This window comes from Orbicella franksi, chromosome 13, assembly GCF_964199315.1.
Source record: "Orbicella franksi chromosome 13, jaOrbFran1.1, whole genome shotgun sequence".
Taxonomy (NCBI): domain Eukaryota; kingdom Metazoa; phylum Cnidaria; class Anthozoa; order Scleractinia; family Merulinidae; genus Orbicella; species Orbicella franksi.
Window position 1 is genome coordinate 1,128,896 of NC_138157.1, and position 24,219 is coordinate 1,153,114.

The window sequence follows — 24,219 nt, forward strand, 5'->3', positions numbered from 1 at the left end:
GGTGATTTTAAGCTCGGTAATGAAATGTGAAAAGTGAACTGATCAACATGACACGAGCGTGGGTCAAAGAAAGACTCTGAGTCTCCGAATTGAATCGAACCCATGACCTCCCGAATACCGGGCGGGCGCTCTATCCACTGAGCTACGAGAACTCCAGCGTCCCGCATAGTGCTAGTTATGTTGCTCAGTTCACTCTTCGAAATTGAAGGTGTTAGTAAGGAGAGTTCCGACTGTAGTAAGAAAATGTCACACGATATCCACGCATATGGAAGAAGACGTAGTAACGCTGTGATTGCTCGTTTTACATAGCTCCATATATATTGTCCGGTGCCTTTTTGTGGTAGTTAATTCGTATTTTGAAGAATCACTACCTTTCTTTTTGGTTGTTCTTTTCCGGTGCTCCTATTGCGAAAAGTAGGGGATAAGTTTCCACCATGTCTGCGCAGTGAAAAAATCCGACTATAGATACTTTCAGAAGGTTATTACTGGATTGATAAATTTCCGATACGCTACGAGACTACTGCATGATTGATCGCTGGGTACTCCATGAGGCGTTTGCTGTGATCTTGGAGGGAGTGGCATGTTCAGTTTTGAATCGCGACTGTAAATTTCTCGGAAAGCTATTCACGCTTTCCCTATTGATGCTGATGACGAGAAAGTAAAGTTGCAGTTGTTGGGTTGTTATCGAGAACAATCCACTAACAGATCGGACTCGAAACAGGTCAAATGTATTGCAGTCAAGGCCCTCCAATCTTTACGGACAACTCTGCTGTATAATATGCATACCTGTACATTACAAAGAGCTTACTTTGTCCAAGCTCAGAGAAACGAGAATTCTTGTCATCTCCACCTCCATAATACGAACACTAAGATCCGCCCCTTGATTATTCAATCTACCTTGGTACGTTTAAGCAACATTTAACTAAAGTAAATCCTATGTTTTAAACCTAAAGTAGGTTTTAAAATCCAGTTAACATAGGTTCCTTATTATTTTTTCTCTTTTTTCTGAAATGCTTCCAAAGAGGGCAGCAAATAATTGGCTGTCCATGATACAAGAATGAAATCCTCTGTAAGTCCAAGAGATGTTTTAAGTAACAGTTTGAGACCTTGTCGAGTTTTGAATTCCTCCGCTGTCTATGTCTGTAGCATCCTCTCCCGCTCCGACCATTATCATCGTGAATGTCACGCAACACTCGGCTCCACACTGAGGCTTGCTTCTTACACTCTTAATTGCAGTGATGAAGGTGTATATGTAATGCACTGGGAAAGAAAAAGTGATTAAATTACTAACAAGCTTTATTTCCCAGGATTTTCCTCCTCTCGTTTAATTGCTTCGACGAAAATACAGTTCATGGGCAGTCATGAAATCCTCCACCGACACCTTTAGCGTTCAATCTTCCATTGTTGATGAATAGGAAATGATTCAAGAGGGAAGGAGGGATTTAGAGGATCCCCGGGAAAGGGAGAGCTACATGTTCCGCTTAACACCATAAACATTCATCATATATTAATAAATTAATTGTTCACTTTTGATAAATTCTCTTGTCATTTTAAGGAGTTCGCTATAGGTTTCTATGGATAGTCGAGGTATCCCTTGCTCCCTCAATGATAAAATCCAAGAGAGGCCCTCGAGTTTGTAACATACAAACCTCTAATCGAGGTCGGCTATTTAAGACTATTAAGCAAATAAACACATTTCGATCCATCTTGAAGATGTTGATATAGCGAGAATTGATTGCATTGGATTTTGAATTTTAATTCATTCATATACATTCATACATTGGTTATCAGTTCTCTCAAAGTAGTTTTAACAAGACTTAGAAATTGTCTCCTTGTTTTAGTTTTGATTTCGCTGCGCTTTGATTAGTTAATCTCGTTCGTGTACCGTACTCTCTAACTAATAGGAGACAACATATTTTTATCATACGATCGGGATTATATAATCAAATTATCAGTCATATTATTCTCACATTTTGATTGGCTCTTGCTTATAATCTTATGGAGGGAGACGCATTGATGGCGTCATTAAAGTGCTTTTATGTGTTTATTATATAACACATAGATAAAACATAGATTTCATGCTGCCGTGCGTCTGTTCAGTAATTGTTCTTACCACATTTTGACATCATCTGTGATCTATTACTGAACAGACGCACGAAAACAAGGAATCTTTTTGTTAGACAGAAAATAACACAAGTGGAACCGTCAAGATTTAATTAGCAGTATTTGATCTGACGACCTACCCATCATTAGCGCAATAATGGTGACATTAACAGCCACCAGGATGACGGAAACAAAGCCAGATTCCCTGTCTCCAAAGGTACTTGATGAATCCTCTTCTGCTGGTATTTTCAACAGCATTCCAACGTTCATAGTGACAAAGTTGGCGATAAGTGACACTAGCTGCAGCCAGTGTTCAAACGTGTCACTGATTGGTTTGTAATACGCCACCAAAATGGAGTAGATCCCGGATATAATGGCAGCTGCGCCAAGATGACTTCGTGTGTTTGCTCCCATTAGAAAGAGCGTTGAGGTCACCCACACTTTTCTCACTAACTCGATGATTTCCCAGAACCAGCACTGCGGTGCGTAGTTTTCATAGAGAAAGCTCAGGCCGTTGGATATTTCTCGACCCTTGCAAATTTGGGCTTCCGCTTCCTCATAAACTTTTCTATGGTGATATTTCCACAGCAAAAGCAAAACTATAACTGGTATAGCAACAACGAGAAGGAGTAAGAGATAGACTGCTATCACATATCTGTTGTACTTTTTAGTGAAGCACTGGACTGAAAAGTCGGCGCGCAAGAAGTACTGGCACGAGTCGGCGGTGGAGCAAATCCGTTGACATGTTGGCGAGAGAAGATTGAAGATGGTGGTGCACGTCCAGGGGTATGTCACAAAAATCAGCAGGCAAACGACGCGATAGATTTGCGTTTTGTCGGAGGAAAGAGACTCAGCCAGCTCAGCATTGGCTAGCTTTTTACCGTGGATAAGCATCAGTTTCCTTATTTGGTAAATGAACACTGCTAGAAAAACAATTGCTGTGTTTGACCCTACAACCAGCAATAACCTGGTGTATACGTTTATGGTTAAATTGTCAACGAAGCACTGCAAAGGAAAAATCTCCAACAGGTTTAGTTGAACCATATTGGCATAATAAACAACTGTTAATAATGCACTCGGCCATCCAACGTACGAAAATGTGTTCAATGTACCAGAAGTGACTTGGTAAAAGCCAATAACAATCTTAAGTCTTGCTAGGATCAAGTCAGTTACCGTCCTATTGGAAGCGCATTTTCGTCTTTTGCCCAGAAAGATGCTCACCGCGAGAATAGCAATGATAATGACGATCCCGCTCACTTGTAAAACAAACCAAAGCATCCTGGGACATTTTCGACAACGGTTCAACAGTCGGTAATGGCCTTTACTGCACACTGCGCATAAGGGACCATAATAACCATGGGAACAACTCGACTTCATATCTCCGAGACAGGCGTCAGAGGCTGGGCATTTGTAGACTTGTGGGATTACCCCTTGAAATCTAAGCTGTTTGTATGAGTTATCAGTGATTGAAAGATCTTCAGAAAATTCTTCATATTTCGAAAGACTTTCGTTTGTTGCCCATTTCCAGAAGAAACCTGGTTGCAGTCGCACTGATTCGTTTTGGCAGGCGAGTCCTTGAAAAGGACATCGTGTACACAGGCCAAATCGATCCAATCGATAAAAGTTCGGGAGACACTGACACCCTTTGAATCCCGCAAATTGGGTATTTTCGGTACCTGAAAGTGACGCATGGATCCTGGTATCAGCTCTTTATTAATATTATTTTATAACAATGATATTTTCTATTCACTTTAATACAACTTGATGCCAAGAAACTAAAAGTGACCATGAAATGCTTTTATCCATTTATTAGGGTGGACATTAATTTTCAGTTGACTGATAATTCAAAAACGTATTGGCAGCCGTTGCCATAGTGGCTGTGATATTCATTTGCGATCACTTTAAGGTTGACAGTCTGAATATTTGTAAGGTTTCTCGGTAATCTGGATATGAAAAATCATCGTAATTGATAGGCCTTGCCAACAAGCCTGCCTTAAATTTTATACCGCCTTGTACCAACCTTGAGGACATAAAATACACTCTGTGATGGCTCTTCCTGGGGCAGCATGAGGGGGTACATAATGACCTAACGGACAGATTTTACACCCCATGCCATGGGATAGTCTTCCAGTGTAGGCAAACTCATCTTGATAGAAACCGCCTGCAGAAAAACAAGTGTCAAATCGTTCAGCCGGTTTGGTTTAAAACAATGACTGGCCTATCCCAGCAATAAAATAAATAAAATATAAATATCTTAATTGACCACTTGCCCAACGCGGGTTTTCAGGGCCAATGCCGGAAACCAAATGATGAACAAGTAATGCAAACGAACATAACATGGTTAAAAATTCCAAATGGCAGGAGGCAGACCAGTTGGCTATTTACAAGCGTGGCCGAGGAGTTAAACTAGGGTCTACTGAGAAACAACTCCAGCTTAGTGGTCAGAGCGCGACTTGAACCCGCAGCCGAGACCAGCCTGGATTTCAAGTCCGGCGCTCTAACCACTTGGCCACGCTGCCTCCTCAATATCTTTAAAATCCAATATCCTTAACACAAGTGAACTTTTTAAACTTATATCAGCTGTCCTCAGCTTGGCTAAATCAGGTATCCTCAAAAGAGAAACCCTTTTGTGAGAGCAATCTATATGACCATTTGTAAGTTTATCTGGTTTAAACGCGATGTATGCACTAATTGTTTTGCCGAGTTTCGCAGTGGAGATTCACCTGCCTTTCGCTTTACAAAACAAATTATTACAGCAGTTACCTTATTTGAGCAACCTGTCTTGAATTTAAATATACCACGACTGTAATGATATTTCTATCGTGAAAATTAGAAGCTGTTGTTGTTAGGGTTACTCTAACTCTAACCCTACTCGATAAAGGAATTATTTGAAGACGAAAAGGTAACAAGCATTTGGTAGTTGCTTGATTAGTACTTGTTCTGTATTGTAGAGAGCCACTTCACGGCATTTTAGAGGTCGTATTGCGTTTCCGGATTACCCATTTGTATTTGCAAAAACGTAACGTTTTCTTTTATGCAACAATACGTCACAGGAGAGGGAGCTACCAGAAGGGCATGCAATGCATTCAAATTCAGGCTGATCTATCGACTTTTTGCTAACTATAGCTGTTGGAAAGAATACGTCTATAGACAGAAGGTTACCTGGAGGACATACGGTGTAGCCCTATTCCGCTATACATGTAGGTTGATTTTTGGATTGCGCACTGGCAAGTCGCCGTCAGGTTAGAATACGTCAATCAATTGAAAGTTCAGGAACACATAAAGTGCAGCCCTCCTAATATACCCTGCTTGTTAATTTATAGTCATGGGCAATGTACCAGTTACCCGACGTCAGGTTAGAATACGTCAATAGACTGAAGGACACCTGCAGTACAGTGCTCATGATTGACCGTGCTTCGATTGACCGTGTACCCGTTACCCGCTGTCGGACATGAAAACACCGATGAAGAGAGGGTTACCTGCAGGACATGCGGTGCAGTCCTCCTTTAAACCGCTGAATGTTCCGAGAGGACAAGGTCGACAAGTGTCACTCCCATTTCCATAGTTGGTGCATTTGTAGCCAGATGATGATGATGTGAGCGTGTCATCAAGATTAATGTAGTTAGGTTCTAGTTGATAATAAAGAACTTCCTTGGCAGGATACCTGGGATGGACATAAGGATATTACCAGGCTGTACCATGCTTTTTCAATTCCTCTACCAGGTTGTAGTTTATTTAAAATAATCGAAGCAAGAACGAAAATGGAAGCAACCTGCCACATCTTCATCTCCCCCTGATACGTCTTGAATTTACAAGTTCTTTCCTTCCCCACCCGACACAGTGGCAGAAGAATTTATTCGTAGATGTTTCTCGACAAGTTTTTAGAAAGGATGGTGAACATTCTTAGATCATGCGTTCTTTACTTTGACTTAAAGGTAGGTAAGTGGCTGATTTTTCGATTATATCTATGCGTGCAGACGTTTGGAATAAGTAGCAACGAAATTCCTTGCTTTGTTAAAGTGCTAGTGTTATGAAATCTTAAATAAACAGAAAAATGCTTTGCTAATCTCGTTAAAGCATGCTAAAGGAAATCCTAAAATTTTCACGCATCTTTTTAACAAAGTATTCTTTCGGCGATCCATACTCGACCCCCAAAAGTAGTAGCTGTTTAATACATTACCATTTACACGAGTTAGTGTGATTTTGATAAGAGATATTGTAACAATAAACGAAGAACAATCAATTAACAAGCATCTACGGGTTTTACTAAATATCCACTGCTGCTCACAATTCTACCACCAGGTTACGTGGTCCTGAGAGATGATAAGGGAATAGCACGTCTAAAGAGTTGAACATTAGATTCCTGTCAAGTTAAAAAAAAGCATTCTCAAGCGCATTCATTGATAAGCAGTGACAAACGTTCCTTACTTAAACTCCAATAGTGCACACTGGTACTAATTCGAATTCCTATGTAAGATATTCGATTTCCACTTGATTGCATGAGGCAAATACGCAGGTGCTGTTTTCGATACCTTGTTTCAAAATACTAGAAGAATTTTCAATTAAATTATCTAGTAATGGTAACACTCAAGCGGTAATGAGTACATATCAAAAGTTTATGAGGTCAGCTTTCATAAGTATCACATTCAAGACCGTTAATTTAAAGACAGTGACTCCCGTGAGAGCGAGAACCCTTTTAATTTATAGTATTAGAGTACACATTTACTTTGACACATAATCATATAGTAATCATATAGTGTACGAACTAGTAAACATTCCAAGATTACAAAATAAACTTGCTATTTAATACGTCATCCCTCTATTAGTGCACATTGTCCAATTACGAAAGTCGACTGTATTTAAGATATTTAAGTCTTGAAGTTGCTTAGTGAGGTGATACTTATGAAAGCTAACCTCATAGACTTTTGATACGTGCTCATAATCGCTTGTAACGAGAGAAGAACAATTATAAACATTAGTTTGGATCACATAAGGTGTTCGAAATTCTGTAATGGCAGGGAATTTTTCCATACTTTTCTCTCTAGTTTCAGCCGGGGATAGACCTTCTGTGGTTAATAGAGCAAGGCAAGAGTATACTGTATTGAGGCGAGTGCACAGTTTCCACACAGGAACCACTCGATTTTCCAGTCTTTTCAACATTTCGCTTTCTCAATCACGAAGCTGATCAGACCAACACAAGTTGAGCCGTTACTATGCTTCTATTATATTCACGTAGCATAGTAATGTGGTCTCTGTGTAAGCCACTCTTATCAATCAGCATCTCATTACTTACAGATACTTCAGATTTGGTGTTGTAAAGAAAGCTTTTTCTTCTACTTCCCGCAAAGGATTGTATGCTAGGTTCCTTAAGATTAAAAAAAGATAACCAGGCGGGCATTAAAATCTAGCAAAGCGAGAATATGGTTTACCATTTTACACACTCCATTACGTTGTTTGTCACTGAACACAAAATTAAGGGGAACTATTTAAATTACTCTGTGCTCACTACTTATGAATACTACAGATCTTAGACCTTTGTCTAAATGCCTTAGCAACTTTAACCCTTTTTTTCCAAAGTTTAGACGTAAGCTTAGCTTAATATTTCAGTGTAGATTTCCTGTGCTTTCTGTAACTCGTGCTTTGATGAGTTATTGGTAGCACTTTTTATCTGCTGAATCTAAAATAACGGATCAAGTAAATACCCAGTTATTGGTGAACACTATTAGGTCACTTTCTTGACATAAGGGAATAATATTAAAATCACCCGTAGTTGTAGTCTCAACGGCTGCTGATAGGGAAGCTCAAGGACATACGTTTTAAATTTACGTTTGCTTAAACGAGAGCTTTCCAACCCATTGCCGGGGATAAAGGAAGGCCAAATAAAAAAGAAACATGAATTCTGGTTGCTGTCTATGGTTCGGAAACGTCTGTGCTCAAGCTCTCTAATAACTCAAAAAACGAATTCTGTGGCCCTTATTTTTTATCAGCGTTTTTTTTTTTTTTTTTTTCAGAATAACAACTAACAACTTTTGGTTAGGTCTAAAAATGTCCTCTGAAGACGGTTCAGAGCCGCATCAAATTTTCAGATGTAATGTAAGAGTACTTGAACCAGATTCTTCCCACGAATGTTCATTATCGCTAATGCCGTCCGTTGGGACGGCAGAACACAAGACTGTCGAATGTGAGCTATCTTAATTTGAATGCTTACTTAAATTTTTGCCGCTGTTAACTAATATTCTAAAAGAAATAGAGTTAGGTGGAGGTCCATGGTTGACGCCCTATGCTCCTCATTAGGAGCTAAGATAGCCTAATTTTTAATGTAAATTAATATTCTAATCGCCCGTGTCAGTGCTCAGTTTTTGCTGAGTCGTTGTAGAATTCGGTAAAATAGTAATTCGTAAGAGTTTGTATCGTCGAAACACGGATACTTGTAGGACCAACGGTGGCGATCTCTTTTGTAAACGGGCCAATGATTCTTTTATACTTTATATACTTTACAGATCCCGTGCCTGGTTTGGATTATCATAATTATCCATTTTCTCAAATATTTAGCCTCAAAATTCGTCTTGTGACAGATAACCCGAAACCCGTTTAAAGATGCTATAAGTTCAGGATCGAAACGAACCAATCTAATTATGACAAATGTTCCTGAGAGGTCTACAATATTCAGAACTATTGTCTGTACTCTCCAACGTCCTCAGTTCGTTAATGAAAACGATCACCTTCTTCAAGCGGCCCGGTTCAAACAGTTACACTGTATTTGGGTGACACGGATCCTCGAGGGTCGTTGTTTCTGGGCTGCTAAGAAAAAATCATCAATGGTTGAAATCTACTCACAAGAAGGATAAATCGTTGAGGTTGTCGAAGTGATGACGTTGAATGACAGCAATGCGATTCCTCGAAAGGTCACTGGGAGAAAGATATTGACAAAAGTTAGTCGGGTGAAGGTTACAATGTTGTGCAATACGAAAAAAGCGACAGTACTCAAAACGCTATCACGACAGGTCATCCCGTTCTTTAGCAGTTTCAATTTAGTTTTACCTTTGTTTCCCGTTTTGGGTCGGTTAAGTTTTTCAGTGCATTACCGAGTAAGTCGGTAATTAATGTACACGGCTCATTTTAGCTCGTTGCAAAATATAAATGGTTTAGTAGAATCATTTCGCCTGAATTGTTTACACAAAGTACAGACATCAGAAAGATCAAGTTAGTTCTTGTCTTAATCGACGAGTTATGCTTCTGTTGGGTTGACATATTTTTCTTTCGAAAGATCTTTTAGGAAAGAGAACATGAATAACGAAGAACTAGAAAGAAAGGGTTTTATAGAGCACTAATTATAAATACACTGAGCTTCGTATAATGTGATCCTGCGGAAAATATCCTGAAATTGCCCAGTGTTCAAGAATATCTTGATCCATAAAATACCTACAGATATTTCAGATAGGTCATGCCCGTGAAAGTTCCATTAGGCAACGATGAAAATTGATTGTTTTGAAGTAACCTGAGAAAATAAATCATTTGTCATCTGACTTGAAGGTCTGTATGGGCTAACTGATGGCTGAGTACTGGTCATACTAATTAACAATTATTGGGCGAGGTTGAGCAAAATATCGTGTTTTGTCAGTGGCCGGCAAACTGACAGAGAAGCTGACAAATCACGATATTTGAGATACCAAAAATTCAATAATTAATTAATCATTTGATCACCAATAAATTAAAAAAAGTTTGTTTTCATATTTACAGGCGTTAAATCATTCTCTGACAGCTAAGGGAAGTTTCAACCCTGAGCGCGGCTACAATTACGCAAGATCAGAATATTAATTACAGCCAAACACATCTACTCTGTATGTATGTCTTTTCACGCTGCCTGTTCAGCTTGACAGAATGAAACAGTGTTCGATTATAACCCGGTGAGCAATTTCAGCTCATGCCATTATCACAAGCTGAGTACTCGAGGATCACCCTATCAATGACCGAAGATCATCCGAGGTCTTCCAACTTTCAACTGCTGAGATTTGAATCATCAGTCATCAACAGAGTTTTGCCACAGAATCAAAACTTGGGCCGTTTGGAGTACTGACTGGAGTTTAAATCACGGACTTATTAAAATCAGTTTTAATATTGACCCTGGAGGTGTTGTTCTCTTTAATTAAGAAGTAATGGCGTATAACTCACAGAATAACAAGTCGTTGGAGGCCCGTGAACGCGGCTGGCCGAAGAATTTCAATCTTGTTTTTGGACAAGTCCCTAAATAGAGATTAGGTCCACCGTCAGTTCATTATTACAGTTTGCTCAGTTTAGATGTTATTTTTATTGAATAGTAATTATGACTGCAACGATTTCATTAATCTATAATATGTAATGCTTACAGTTTTTGATCGAGTCTAAAGAAAAGGCTTGCTATTTGGCACAACAAATCATAAGAACAGAAGTATAATCTTTTACTTCTATTCACGAATCGATGGCGATTTTGAAGGCGACTGATACATGGCGAGATAGCTTACCATAGAGTAAATGGAGAGACTTTATTGTCTCATATTCAATCACTCTAATTCTGACATTTCGAGAGATACTTCAGGTCAAAGTCTACTGAGGAACTCCTTCTGCTCAACTCAAACAATAATGCAGACATCAGCTTTAGAAACGGACAAACGACTTCAGTCCTCGCACCCATCACTAGAAAACAGGTTTCCATTAATAGAGGTATGTACCTGCCTACTGTAGGTTACTCTTACAGTTACACACATCGTGATATCTACGTACAGGAATCCAAGGTCTTTAAGATGAATGAATGCTCCAGAAGGCACTTCAGAGATTCGGTTATGTCCTAATTTTCTTAAGAAACAAGACGCAATGTATAAGTTGATTAAAACTCTGTTATGACAAGGCATTTTATGGTTTGTAAGGACTGGATATTTTTGCCAGCTATACATTTCAAGTATATCTATTTATTTCAGGTAAAACGTCCTGTCCTACTGAAACTGATCTACTGTTGTTGCGACTTTGTTATGATGTTGTGTTCCGTACGGTGAAGAAACTAATGTTCCCTTACAATTTGAAAAGACGAGGCGTCCGTGTTAAAAGCTCAGAGGGAATTTGAGCTAAATGGTTGTGCGACAAATCCCTGTAATAAAATAAGTGAGATAACATAACATATTGTGTCATACATTGGAAGCAAGCGTGTATCAGTAACAAGATTGTAAGGTATTGACAGCAGTTCTGACAATTTTTAAAAGAGAGACTACGAATATAGTGTGCTATCAAACCCTTTAACAATAGGACAGCCATCCTTCCCAGTAGGCCTCAGAGTCTTTAAATCTTACTGTTAACCAATCAACAGACCAAAAATGAACTAACTGTCTCTTCGATGAAAGTCATAACCAACGCCGTTAGTCAATCGTGAAGCTGACTGACAGCTTGTTTTCTCCTAACTGAAACCTCGGGGGTAGAAAGTGATAGGAGACGAATGAATAAAAACTGACTAAGAAAACATGAAAAAATTATAAATACAATAAACTGGGATGTTTACTTACAAAAACCAAAGCCAAATATAAATGTATGGAAAGCTTGGCGCAATGTACTGTAACTCATTCCCTGCCAGACTTCTGAACAGAAATAAAAGCAATTACGAAGTGAATATTTCTGTTGCCAACAATGTGATAATGAAATTAATCTAATCAAAAAGCACAAAACAGCATTCTTCTTACAAAAAGAAAAGCAGAAATTGGTCCTGAAACGATTTCTCTTCGATTTTCGATAATCTGTTTTCCCTCAAAATTCTAAAAAGAAAACAAACATATGAGGACTATCATGATTTATCTCGTTTATCACTTTTATCGCACTTCTCTATTTATTAATTAAATATTCTATTTTTGATATCTACGGGTAAGTTTTTAAGATATCATATTTTGTCATCTTCTCTGAACAGTCCAGGAAATCAAAGATGAGCGTGACCGTCACGGCATTACGCCGTGACAACCCTTTAGTGTTCATCTGTGTGACCAGGCCGTGTTTCTTACATTCAACCTGCGAAGTAGCACGGGAAAAAAAACTGGGCCTGATACAAATGCCACCAGTTACGGCCATTTCGGACATATTTTGACCAGCATGCAATACCCTGATTGGATAAGTATACAAGAGACTCTGCCACAAGTTGAAGCGTCGAGTGCTTTCGCTGGAGAGCCTCGAGAAATTCGTCATTTAAGAGGAAGCATTTGCCACTTGCTCTCTTCAATCGGACATTCAAAACTGTCGTAGTTATAAAGCGCTCTGTACGGGTCCGCAAATGATCCCAGGACCGCAAATGATCCCGGACCGCAAATGATCCCCAAATTGGACCGCAAATGATCCCGGACCAGAAGTGATCCCCATATTGGACCGCAAATGATCCTAATCAAAAAATAAGAAATGGCATGGATTGTGGGATTGTGTGGACAGGGAATTGGCGTACGTGAATACCGATGTTTTTATTAAAGCCATCTTATAATTATAATGGCTTACAACTTGCTTTTTTTTTCATACTTTCGTCTAAATTTTGTTGCTAACTAGGATGTTATGAATATCACCACTCAATCATCAACTTGGCTTCCATTTCTTTGCAACTCTCAGTAAAATTATGATCAGTGCAACATACGCTACATATCCTCCTTTGTTAAACATTGATATTTCGGTGTTATAGTTAAATCACATTTTATCAGCCATTAACGCCACTCGTCTAAAGTTTTAAACTAAAATCTAACCATGAAACAACTATTACAGAAGACGCTGTCACCTGAGTAGACCCACAAGCCTACAATTACGCTTCATCACTCTGTAAAACACCTAGTGTGTAGCACTGGAAATTTGAACAAATTTATTTTGTAATTTTTCCATGGTCGTATTTTGGCTTTAATTCCTCGGAAATGACTACTTGAGTATTCTAAGAAACCAAAATTCCAAGCTATAGTTATGAAGTTCAGCTTCATGACCAAGCAAAGCCAAGGCTTGCGCCTCGTTTTGACAATTAGCTGTTTGATAGATGTTTGATACTATCGCCACCGGGATTTCGAGAATGCTTACAAGTAGGTGTTTTTCTAAGACTTCTAATTCGATAGATCGTCTTCACGTGACGTGTTTTTATCCTCATCAGGCATAAGAGGCGGTATATTTATATCTGTTTACAATTAGCGTGCTTCGTTTGCAAACCAGAGCATTTTGAATTTCAGGGTTATGGAGGTTGCGTGACCCAAGGCTACGATCGAGTTTGTTGAAAAATATATACTTATCTCATGATTTTGAGCCTTTTTAGAAGTTAGAGCATTAGGAAAAGTGTTTATGTAAATGCCTGTTTGTTTAGTGCTGATAATCAGTCGCCCAGAAAGCCAAAGTAAGTTCCAGATGTTTACACTATATTCCGGCCGCCATATTGGTGTACCACGGATGTACGCCACCATGGCGTTTTCTTTCTGGGCTCTGTAAATTTCTGGGAAACATTTACGACGAATATCTGAAGTCTGGGGAAACGCACAGGCCTAAAACTTGGAGAAGTGTCTTATTTAGCTATCTTCTATAGCGTACATCACAATTTCTTAGCTTTTTCCATTTGGTTGGTTTTCGATTTATTATTTTTTTATTGCGCGACAGTGAAAACGATCTGTACCCTTCGAAGAACAAAACAGCAACTGTGGAATATTTTTTTGTAAAATGATAAAACGTTTTTTTTAGTTCATAATTCTTGTACATGTTCTCACCTTCCTCTGATATAAATCCATGCCATTCCTTATTTTTGGGTCGGGATCATTTGCGGTCCAATATGGAGATCATTTCCGGCCCGGGATCATTTGCGGTTCAATTTGGGGATCATTTGCGGTCCGGGATCACAGCTTAATGCTACCAAGACGTTAGGATCGTTTTGTGGTATTTAAAAAGCTGTCAGCATCACTGCTATATGAAGTTTATGGGTTTAAGGTATTTTGCAAAAATCGAAAATAAATCAAAAAAGGCTTAGAGTGATAAGACCGTGTCTACTTCTGTACGTGTTATTAGTTTCCGCCCGCATAAAATTTGCCTACTGATGTCGAACAGAAAACTATAAAAAATTAATTTCGAAACCTTCACCTTCAAAACAGATTTCAAAATCTTTTTTAACGGGCTTACAATCCCGGAAATTTCGCGAGTTTCAACTAAATATCGCAGGTACTATTTATAGATCGTTTTCACTGTCACGCAATAAAAAAATTAATCGAAAGCCATCCATTGGAAAAAGCTCTGAAATTATGATGTTATAGAAGATAACTAAATAAGACACTTCTCTAAGGTTTAGGCCTGTGCGTTTCCCCAAACTTCAGTTATTCGTCGAAATGTTTCGCAGATATTTACAGAGCCCAGTATGAAAACGCCATGTTGGTGTACCTCCGTGGTACACCAATATGGCGGCCGGAAAATAGTGTAATCATCTGGAACTTACTTTGGCTATCTAGGCGACTGATTATCAGTACTGATCAAACAAGCATTTACAGAAGCACTTTTCCTAATGCTCTAACTTCTAAAACAGCTCAAAATCATGAGATAAGTATATATTTTTTGACGAACTCGATCGTAGCCTTGTGTCACGAACCTCCATAAACCTGAAATTCAAAATGCTCTGGATTCCAAACGAAGCACGTTATTGAGCTGTAAAATTGTAAACAGATATAAATATACCGCCTCTTATGCCTGATGAGGATAAAAACTTTGGTGGCTCTTTAGTTTTGGATCTTAGAAAGTGATGACGTCAAGTGAAAACGATCTATACTACATTGGAGTAAAGTTGATTAAGATCAGTTCATCATTAGAAGAAAGCTGAAGACTTTTTAATACCTAATAGTACCTTTTGGTACTCCTCGGCGACATCTTAGAAGAGTTTGGTCGAGCCAAGGTTCGTATTTTAGCAAGACACAGTCGAATTAACATACAGTTTTCTGTGTCAAGCAGGCGCAGACCACCAGGTTAGGCGTGACGTCACAAACTAGCTGAAGAATGTTCAGGTGCCAGACTACAAGTCAAAATACTACAGATTTGGTGGAACCACCGACGACTCTCTAGCTTCAAACTTATTGTCCTCAACTTACAGATTTATCAGTGTATAATGTCCCTTGAAAATGTCACTGTCAAGGGTTTCAATGAAATTCTCAGCCAAGTTTCTGAATAGGAAATAAAAAAAATATATCATATATTAAAAACCACAAAGAAAGACAGCAAATCAAGTTGGGTTTGGTTATACATTAACACAAATATATCCTGCACTTCCTTAGTGAATCTCCGTTATTTCATTACACACAGGAAAGTCGGTTGGTCCTAAAACCGATAAACGCTAATTTACAACTAAAAGTTAACAACCTTTTTCAGTAACTCTTCTCTAAATATTTTGATTGCAGATGAAGCAGTTAAGAGTAAAACAAAATTACATTGATAAGCTAGATCTAAATTTTAAGTTGACACTTTTTTTTTGTAGCGACTTATTTAGTTACACCATCATAGATGTGTCTAGTTCTTCCGAGCTGAATAGTATGTGCCGTAAGCAGCAATAGCCATGACTCGGATGTCTAACGAGCTGAAATCTACTTTTGACCCGGTCGAAGGAAGGAAACAACTCATTTCCAATTTTGAACAACTGGACCCTGTTAGTGATTGAGTGATATTAACTCCAGAAATGTATAACAAAACTTTCTTCAAGAAGAAACCTGCAAAGTCGCTCTGCGGATGGTTTCATCTGCACAGTGTGTTAAAGAATATATTGTTATGGGTTCAATAATTGCAACAAAAATGTAAATAATTACTGAAAGAACTTGAAAACTCTTGTAAACCACAGAACATCATCGCTTTTTGGTCGGGTAAACGAGACAAACTCTTTCCTCAAGTTGGGTTTACGTGAGAAAATTTAAGATCAACAAGTAATTTATTTCCAATATTATCTTGAGAACCCCAAAGGATGGTTGTAGCCCCATTTACTTACAGTTCAAGAAGACTTTTCGGTCCAATAAAAGTTTCTCTGTGAATGTGTCTTATAAGGTTTTTGGACATATCACTGTGGTAAAAAAAAAGTGACGAACTATCAAGGATTCAATCAATGAACATAGGCATTTTTTTCCGACCAAACTGTTCGGCCGAGTAAGCGGGCCAGTGAAACCCTTGAGCAATTGATCAAGCGTTAGCCCTTCATCAGAGCAAAGGAGAGGGGGATTGTGGATTGTTTATACAGTGAAGCATGGGATAACGCTATTGAAGGAAGCATGGCAACAGAGAGCGCACGGGTAAATTAGTTAAACCGAAAAAATCACTGATCCCATGCGGAGCTAAAGTACCGCGGTGAAAGACAAATCTATGTTGTAAATTTTTACAAGTTTCACCATTGCCTTGATGGAGAGAGATACCAGGATAACTAGATTGACCAAGGAAACAAGGTCAGAGAAGTCTTTGTCTTTGTTTCACGTCTGTTAATGCTCGCGGAAACGATCTCCTAGCGTTTTCCCGTACCACAAATGTAGCGGATTGTGTTCTATGGTAGTCGGTTAACTCTAGTTGGTGCATCATTGAAGGGCTGTCTTGCTGACTGATTTGTTGAGCGCGATCCAATCCCGCGTTTTTTTGTGTGTTTTTTTTTCAACTTTGTCTATTTTTGTTTGTTTGTTTGTTTGTTTTTCCTCCTTTTTTTAATTATGTAATTGCGTATGTTTAATCAGCAGTATTGTGAGTGATTTTTAGTGTTTTTCCGTTGGTAGTAATTAAAAAGTAAGGGAGCAGTCTAGCATAATTAAGTGCGTTGTAGAAAAATAAAATGTAGCTTGTATGTAACTTATATGTTTATGCAATTTATCTATAACAAAAAGAGCATTGAAAGTAAGCCAACCGTAATTTAATTAGTGTGATTGTATTGTAATTTATGTATTGGAACTAGTGCATGTATACATAGTGTAAGTACAAGTAGTGTAAGTAGCAAGTACAGTGGAAGTGTAAATGTAAGTATAATGTCAGTGCTGTAAGTAGTGTAAGTGTTCGTCCTGTAAATAAAATTGGATTAAAAAAAAGAATCAGGATAGCCACGATCTATGAAAAAGTGAGATATTTCTTCTGATTTGGCCCGATGGTTTCGATTTCAAATTCTCCAATGTGATCTACTGCATAACTTGCAGAATATGAATTTTTCTGTCGATTCGGTACCTTGAACGGGTACACGTGGGATCAATGAACATTTTTCATTTAACTAATTTATTTATGTTTTTTGTTGTTATGCCTTCTCCAATATTGTAACTCCTTGCTCCACTTTGTAAACACTTATTCTTCCGCTCTGACGAACGACCTCACTAACTCGCTACTTACCAACCTTAAGTTGATGAATAACTTTCAATTTCTCGAGGGTCGATTCACTCTGATAAGGCAATGAATTAAATGAATCTGAAACTGACATCTGACGATTTTTTGAACAAGCAAGTAAGGTTACCATATACCTTTAGAGGTGCGATTTGGACACTCGAATTTAGAGGTCATAAAAACAGTTTGACAATAAATTTTATTTCAAACGTTTTGGTATGGTCTGATAGCCAGCTCTATTAGCTTTAATTTGATATATGGGTTTAGGTATCTAAAGTTTAAACCGGACGCGCCACATCGCTTGGACGCGAGACACCTTTTAAGGTATACGGTAACCTTAAAGAGTTTCTTAACATGCGCAATCCAGTGTCAAAGAGATGTCTTAAACTTACAGTTCGGTCAGATTCACTAGATTTGCAAAACTTCCATTTGCTAAACTTTTGATGTTGTTGTTAGCAAGATTGCTGAAAAAAAAAATCGAAATTTTTAAACGAGGTTAATGTTTAAAGTCGGCTGGAAAGTTAAAAACGCAAAGTTTTAATCAATCATATATGGAATCAATTAATTCTTGTATTTTTACGTCTTCTACAACTTTGCATTATTCTTCTTATATGATATATCACTATACACCAAACCAATTGCGCGGTTTTCAATTGAGTGTCAAAGTAATCAGGCAATTACTTTGGTTTTGGTTTAAGTTTGCGATTGGGCGAGTCGTCTAATTGGCAATTAACTGGTTTGGTTTTGGTTTTACAACACTCAATTGAAAACCGCTTTAACTAATCTAGCGTCGTTTCCGATCCGTAGCTGCCAAAAAGGGCTTTACAGTTTTTACAGCATTTTTCCTGCCATCGTATTATTTCGGGACTAATATTTTCCCAATCATTTGAAAACGTTATCTCCTTTAAGTGCATTGGTAACACGTGTCTACGAGTCTGGTCCTTACACGCACGCGCTTGTGTGCATAGTCAACTTACAGATACTCCAGATTTACCAGAGCCGAAAAACTTTCATTTGCTACAGTTTCGATCTTGTTTTTTGCAAGATTTCTGAAAAAAAAAGAGAAAAAGAGAAACTGTTAAATACTCAAATGAGGCTCAAACGATCTATGGCTTAGGTGTAGAAAATCATTTTCAGAAACCAGTGAGCGTCTGATACGGGGACATAAGCACGTACTACACCAGTAAATAATGTTACTTGGAGACTCTTTTGGCTACATGCCTATATCATCCTGTTCTATCAACAAACCTTTTGCTTAACTCTGATTGCTTATCTGTGGTGCGAAGTGGTCGGGGAGGCAGCGTAAATTATTTTATTTTATTTATTTCTTTTTACCAACTCATCTGTTTCCAGCCTTTGAACGGTGATTCAGCACTGTGACCCCAGTAGGGTCAGATTTGACAACAACTATTAAACTAGCGTACCAGACCGAAAATTGAACTAGAAGTCCAAATTTTATTCTTACAAAGATACAAGGTTGCTAAGACCAGTAAAATTTGCACTTCCAATACTGCCTAGCTCGTTATTGTACATGTCTCTGCAAGGAAAAATAAACAAAGTAATGTTTTTACACCTGCCATATATTGGGAATAGATTGAGGTTTGGTATATGATGTCAGTAATTTAAAGGGCAGCCGATGTGTTCATGGAAACGATAAGCGAAAGGACTCAAAGTAGGTAAAACTTGCAATTTGCGAGAACAAGAGTTGCTCTAAAAAGATACTACAAACATCTTAAGTTAACTTATGGTGTATGGCAAGTACAGTATCCCAGAATACGAATATCTGTATGCTTGACTTGGAATAAATTGCAAAAACACAAAACCATACTGTTAAAAAAGTAGTAATTGGACCGAGTGGAGTACAATTCCACCATAACACCCATGTAATTACACACCCATTAGGTGACTAATAGAAGCGCGAAGAACCAATCACGATCAAGAATTTTGTTATAGATACTATTAAAATGGTAGGAAATAGCCCGACAGACGAACACTATTTTATTGTAATCCAATAGTTTGCCTTGAGGTTATGTTTTGGCGTCTTTGAATTATTTGCAATTTCAAGCATATACCTATCAGGGTGATTTATAATTTGGACAGTAAATTATGTTACCATTAGTGTTACTCTTAAAATTTACCTACAAATTACAGAAAGTTGGAATCTGATGTTGTTAAACATTATTGCCTGTTAGGAAATAGTACAGCAGTTCTAGTTTTGATGTCATTTTTAGTCACCTTAAGCACAAAAAACCGTGTAAATTACGTACTGTTACAGTAACATAATTTACGGGACAAAACCAATTAATCACGTGTTAGTAAATAAAATTCTGCGACATATGTTGCCTAAAGAAAAGAAAAAATAGTTTTATACCCAAAAAACTACCAATTGTCCCTGTTAGTTGAGAATGAATGCTCAGATCAAGAGCATTAGTATGGCCGTATAAAGTGTGGTTTCTTTTCCATTTAGTCATAGTGCTTACAACAATTTAGCAATATTAGGGATGTCCAAAGCAGGCAGTGAAGAAAGCTTCAAACTGGAGCAGTTGACTCTCAGAAACAAATCTTCGCCATCTTCAACTTTGACAGATCTGCATTCTTTGGCCTCACCCTTCAATTCTATGAATTCAAATGAAAACTGCAATGATTTATTGGTTACATAGGCATCAGTTATTTTTAAGTGCTTAGGAAATTATTACTCGTAGTGTGAGCTTTCTGTTGAATGGTCGTTAAAATAAATCATTGTTTTCCTTCACACAAAAAAATCATGAACTTACCCGACCACTTAGACATTTCCTGATCTATTCCTTCAATGAAACTCTGGTTAAGTTCTGAGAAAAACACCGTGTAAAAGAAACAATTAAACAACTTTTGTTTGTAGACAAACGCTAGCTAATTAAATTAAGTGTCTTAATCGATCTGCTGGCCATGTTGATATGATAATACTGCTAAAATAGTTCGTTCATTTATTCATTCATCCATCCATCCATTCCTTCCTTCCTTCCTCCAGTCGATAGATTCTTTTTTAAATTTTTACTGCAGTCAGCGAATGAGTTACTTGTGTCAGAAATGCAAAACAAATCTGGGGTCACCGACTTTGTTTCCGAGATAAAGCGTGTGGAAAACTGCCCTGATTTTGAAAAATTGGCGCACGTAATTAACCATGGTCTACAGGGGTTTATAGTTAAAAATAACGAAGGTGAGTCAACGGAGGCAAACGATCTTAGTCATGTTTTATAGCAGTTGGGCTGTTGCGTAAATAACTCCGAATGGATCCAATGTTTTCCCAAAGCTTAAGCCTTCAAGAGGCATTTGAAACTGCCGCACAGATAAACGAAGAGCTAAAAAGAACGGAATTCGATGGTGCATTTTGCAAAAAAATCAAATTTCTAATCGATAGATTTTCTCCATTTTTTCGCTAAACGTATAAAATCGGCAAAGAAAATGATTCATCAAAAAAAGAAAAAAAGATAGGGGTCACCGAACGTCCGAGACCGTTAAATCGAGGCAAAGCTGTGGCAACGGCCACCTGCCCTTCATTGTTTATCATTGCGTGCTCATGCATGACGCGGAGTTGTGAATTTGCATGCGCAGTAAGGATGCGCAGAAACAATTAGCGGCAACGTCCTTAATTTCTCCATTTATTCATTTAATCATTCATTCATTCATTCGTTCGTTCATTCATTCATTCATTGATTCACTCGTTCATTTATTTCTTAATGTTTCCATTTATTCATTCATTCATTCATTCACTTCTTAATTTCTCCATTTATTCATTCATTCATTTACTTCTTAATTTCTCCATTTATTTATTCATTCATTCATTTATTCACTTCTTAATTTCGCCATTTATTTAGTCGGTCAATCTTTTTTTTTTTTTTTGCTGACCTCGAGCGCAATTACATGTTCTATAGAGTTCTTCCTATTCTGACTTATTCTTGTTTTCGAATTTCAGACGCGCTCTTGCTGAAATTGTGTCAACATTTCGATACAATTGCGCTTTCAGAACTAAATATGAGAGGAGGTAACTCCACGGAATGCATTTCTGAATAATCGTTTTACAGAATAGTGCCACAACTCGGTCCTCTAAATAAGTATCCCACTTCTACCTCCTAAAATCCTGCGTATTCAATGCTCGATCACTTACCTACTGAAACTACTTACCAACAGCTTTGTAGGAAACTCGAAAACCCGGATACGAACCAAAAGCATCCGTTTCAAAATATATCTGCAGGTGTCGGCCACTAGAGTACAAAGTTTTCTCTGTCCTCTGATGACCACACATTCGCACGATGACCTTGCTGGACGGGAAATGGCCATCGCGGATTTGAACAAAATCATACTCGCAGATGACGGAGGAGTGAAGATGAAATGAGATAAAGTGGAGTTTTACTTGCTTTCCACTTGGCACTGTTATGTTCCAAAGCCTTCTTATGTAATTGGGATAAGATAATGGGAAGTTCGGGGTTGTTATTGTTCCGTTGTTACCACTGATGTCATATGAAACTGTTATACGAGTTCCTGTTATGGAAATAAGAAAAACAAACGAAAAGTTTTCTTTATTTAACCTCGCCTAACTAAAAAACTTAACTTTATACCTAAAACATTTTCTTTTAGGTATAAAAATGTATAAATGTATAAAATGTTTCGGGTTTTTAAATAAAAGCTTTGCCAACGACGCGAGGTTGAATATCACATTTTTCTTTGATATATTTACATCAAGATTTGACGGGATTGATCAAAAATAGAGTTGCTCATCAAGCATGGCACTCTCGATAAAGATTCTTATTCTTATTCTTATTCTTATTCTTATTCTTATTCTCATTCTCATTCTCATTCTCATTCTCATTCTCATTCTCATTCTCATTCTCATTCTCATTCTCATTCTCATTCTCATTCTCATTCTCATTCTCATTCTCATTCTCATTCTCATTCTCATTCTCATTCTCATTCTCATTCTCATTCTTATTCTTATTCTTATTCTTATTCTTATTCTTATTCTTATTCTTATTCTTATGGAGAAAGTAAATCACCTCCTTTAGCCATTTTCGTGTTTGAAAATATGAGAAATTGCTCACCAAGACACAGATCAAAACTCAACAGCATAACGCACAAGTAGAGCGGTACAAAGCTGGATGACATGTTTTAGATTATTCAGTCCTCTCCGCTGACGTTGTTTTTCTCCCCGCCTTTAGAAATAAGAAAAATAGAAAAGAAGAACATGATAAGCTTTGTATAACAGTTCCATTTTCTTAAATGTGGATCTACAAGGATAGTTATAATTTGGAGACAATGCTATGCTATTCTCCATGTCTATGATATTACAAGTGACAGTTTTAACCCATTCAGCCCTAAACGAAACATAATTTCTTCTTCTCAACAGGTGTAGGCAAGTGCTTTTTTTCTCCATTTTCTTCGTACTTTACATACGGAGTTAGTGTTTTTTAAAGAAATTTGCTTTTGTTTGGTGAAGACATAAACTATAGACTCTACGATATTTCACCTTGTCCTCTATGTTAAATGCATCTATTGATGATGCTGTGATACTCCCGCTCCATTCAGTCTTGTACAGGTGTCAACGCGAGGTAAATTACAAAATACAGTAGAGCATTTCCCAGACTCGAGAAGTAGAGCCATGAGCCGAAACCCTTCTACCTGGATTGACATCACACTCCATTTGGCTCGTCATGGAAATAAAAAATGAAAGATTAAAGATCGTGGAGCGGGCGGTAGTGGAAGCGATATGCATTCTAGGTCTAGTTAGGATCCTGCTGCTTTGCCTAAAGAAGATTTATTTCCAGCAAATTTTCAATAGGTGAAATAATAAGTGCATTCCTCTTTTGCCCAGTGCAGACTTCCTTTTGTTTTCTTTTTGTGGATGCTCTCTTCAGTGCTAGCACTCTGAGCTCCTTTTCATTCACGAATGATGAAAAATCTGAGAGTGAACTCTCTAAACATGAATGGCTTGGTACTCTCATTCAAACCTACCTGTTGGTCTGCGTCAAGATGCCTCTTTCTTTCTTACAGGTATCTCGAGGTTTCAAGCTAGCTTGCTCTTTGGTTACTCTCCTTAGGATGTGAAAAGCTTAATACAAATGATTTGTCAAGGTTGAACTATTTTTATGTTCACGGCACGATATAAGCCGGTAATCTTTGAAATTAGCTGGCAAACAGGTGCAAATATGTTAACAACTTTGTTTACTTTAAAGTTTGAGTTTTTCTCGTATAGTAAAACACAGATTTCCAGCAACTTTTTCACCAAAACTGACAAATCTCGAAGTGAAAAATCCAAGTTTATATTGCCAGTAAATAATAGGAATGTTCCTGTTCTTTTTTCCAGTTAGAAGTGCTCCATGTTAATAGCCTTGGAGAAACAGAAAAAAAAAATTAAACATAAAGCGTAATATTCCGTCCATTCAGTATTCAACTGTTTATAATTGACACAACATGAAAACATTGGCGGGTTACACATATACATATATAACGAGGTTAGCAGTTTAATCAAAACCTGATAAGAACCTTTACATCAACACTTGTATTAATTCCAATTATTCTTTTTTACTGTCTGCGTAGTATATTGTGCGCGTTTTCAATTTTAATTTTTTGCCCTGTTTTTTTTCCGTTTCATCGGTGACTATCCTAGCCCAAGAGTTAATTTGAATTAATTTGGCGCATATTTCGTTTACACTGTCAAACGGTTAGTACTCGGCTAGAAACAGAGTAACAAATTTAAGATTTCACATCTTGCAGCTCTCAAAGAGCTCTGACGGCAAAACATCGAATCATAAAGGGCTA

At 37.8% G+C, this 24,219-nt stretch overlaps 1 protein-coding gene and 1 long non-coding RNA gene across 3 annotated transcripts; both read right to left on the minus strand.

Moving 5' to 3' along the window:
• Positions 1-264: 264 nt before the first annotated feature.
• LOC145466221 (uncharacterized) lies at positions 265-23,698 on the minus strand. The gene is made up of 18 exons (XM_081449956.1): positions 22,503-23,698; positions 21,589-21,945; positions 20,202-20,255; positions 19,908-20,043; positions 18,893-18,964; positions 18,405-18,476; positions 17,820-17,891; positions 11,634-11,705; positions 11,153-11,224; positions 10,759-10,935; positions 8,941-9,012; positions 7,397-7,501; positions 6,392-6,466; positions 5,541-5,767; positions 4,606-4,743; positions 4,124-4,306; positions 2,244-3,779; positions 265-1,260 (listed from the first exon to the last, which is right to left on the minus strand). The coding sequence occupies exons 1-18, from the start codon at positions 22,564-22,566 to the stop codon at positions 1,088-1,090; spliced, it is 3,657 nt and encodes a 1,218-aa protein (XP_081306082.1). The 5' UTR covers positions 22,567-23,698; the 3' UTR covers positions 265-1,087.
• On the minus strand, positions 11,303-17,924 carry LOC145465285 (uncharacterized). 2 transcript variants are annotated; one of them, XR_014041555.1, is made up of 4 exons: positions 17,820-17,924; positions 16,073-16,144; positions 15,189-15,260; positions 11,303-11,879 (listed from the first exon to the last, which is right to left on the minus strand). It is a non-coding gene; the product is annotated as an uncharacterized LOC145465285 (long non-coding RNA). The 2 variants fall into 2 exon arrangements; XR_014041556.1 differs by lacking the exon at positions 17,820-17,924 and having other exon boundaries at positions 16,073-16,714.
• Positions 23,699-24,219: the final 521 nt, after the last annotated feature.

Excerpts from the sequence above, each read along its gene's own strand:
- LOC145466221 (XM_081449956.1), bottom strand. The coding sequence starts at position 22,566 with ATGTCATCCAGCTTTGTACCGCTCTACTTGTGCGTTATGCTGTTGAGT. Across the intron at positions 7,502-8,940 it reads CTCAACGATTTATCCTTCTT|ATGCCCGCCTGGTTATCTTT; the intron begins GTGAGTAGATTT and ends TGCTAGATTTTA. Across the intron at positions 6,467-7,396 it reads ACACCAAATCTGAAGTATCT|GAATCTAATGTTCAACTCTT; the intron begins GTAAGTAATGAG and ends TTAACTTGACAG.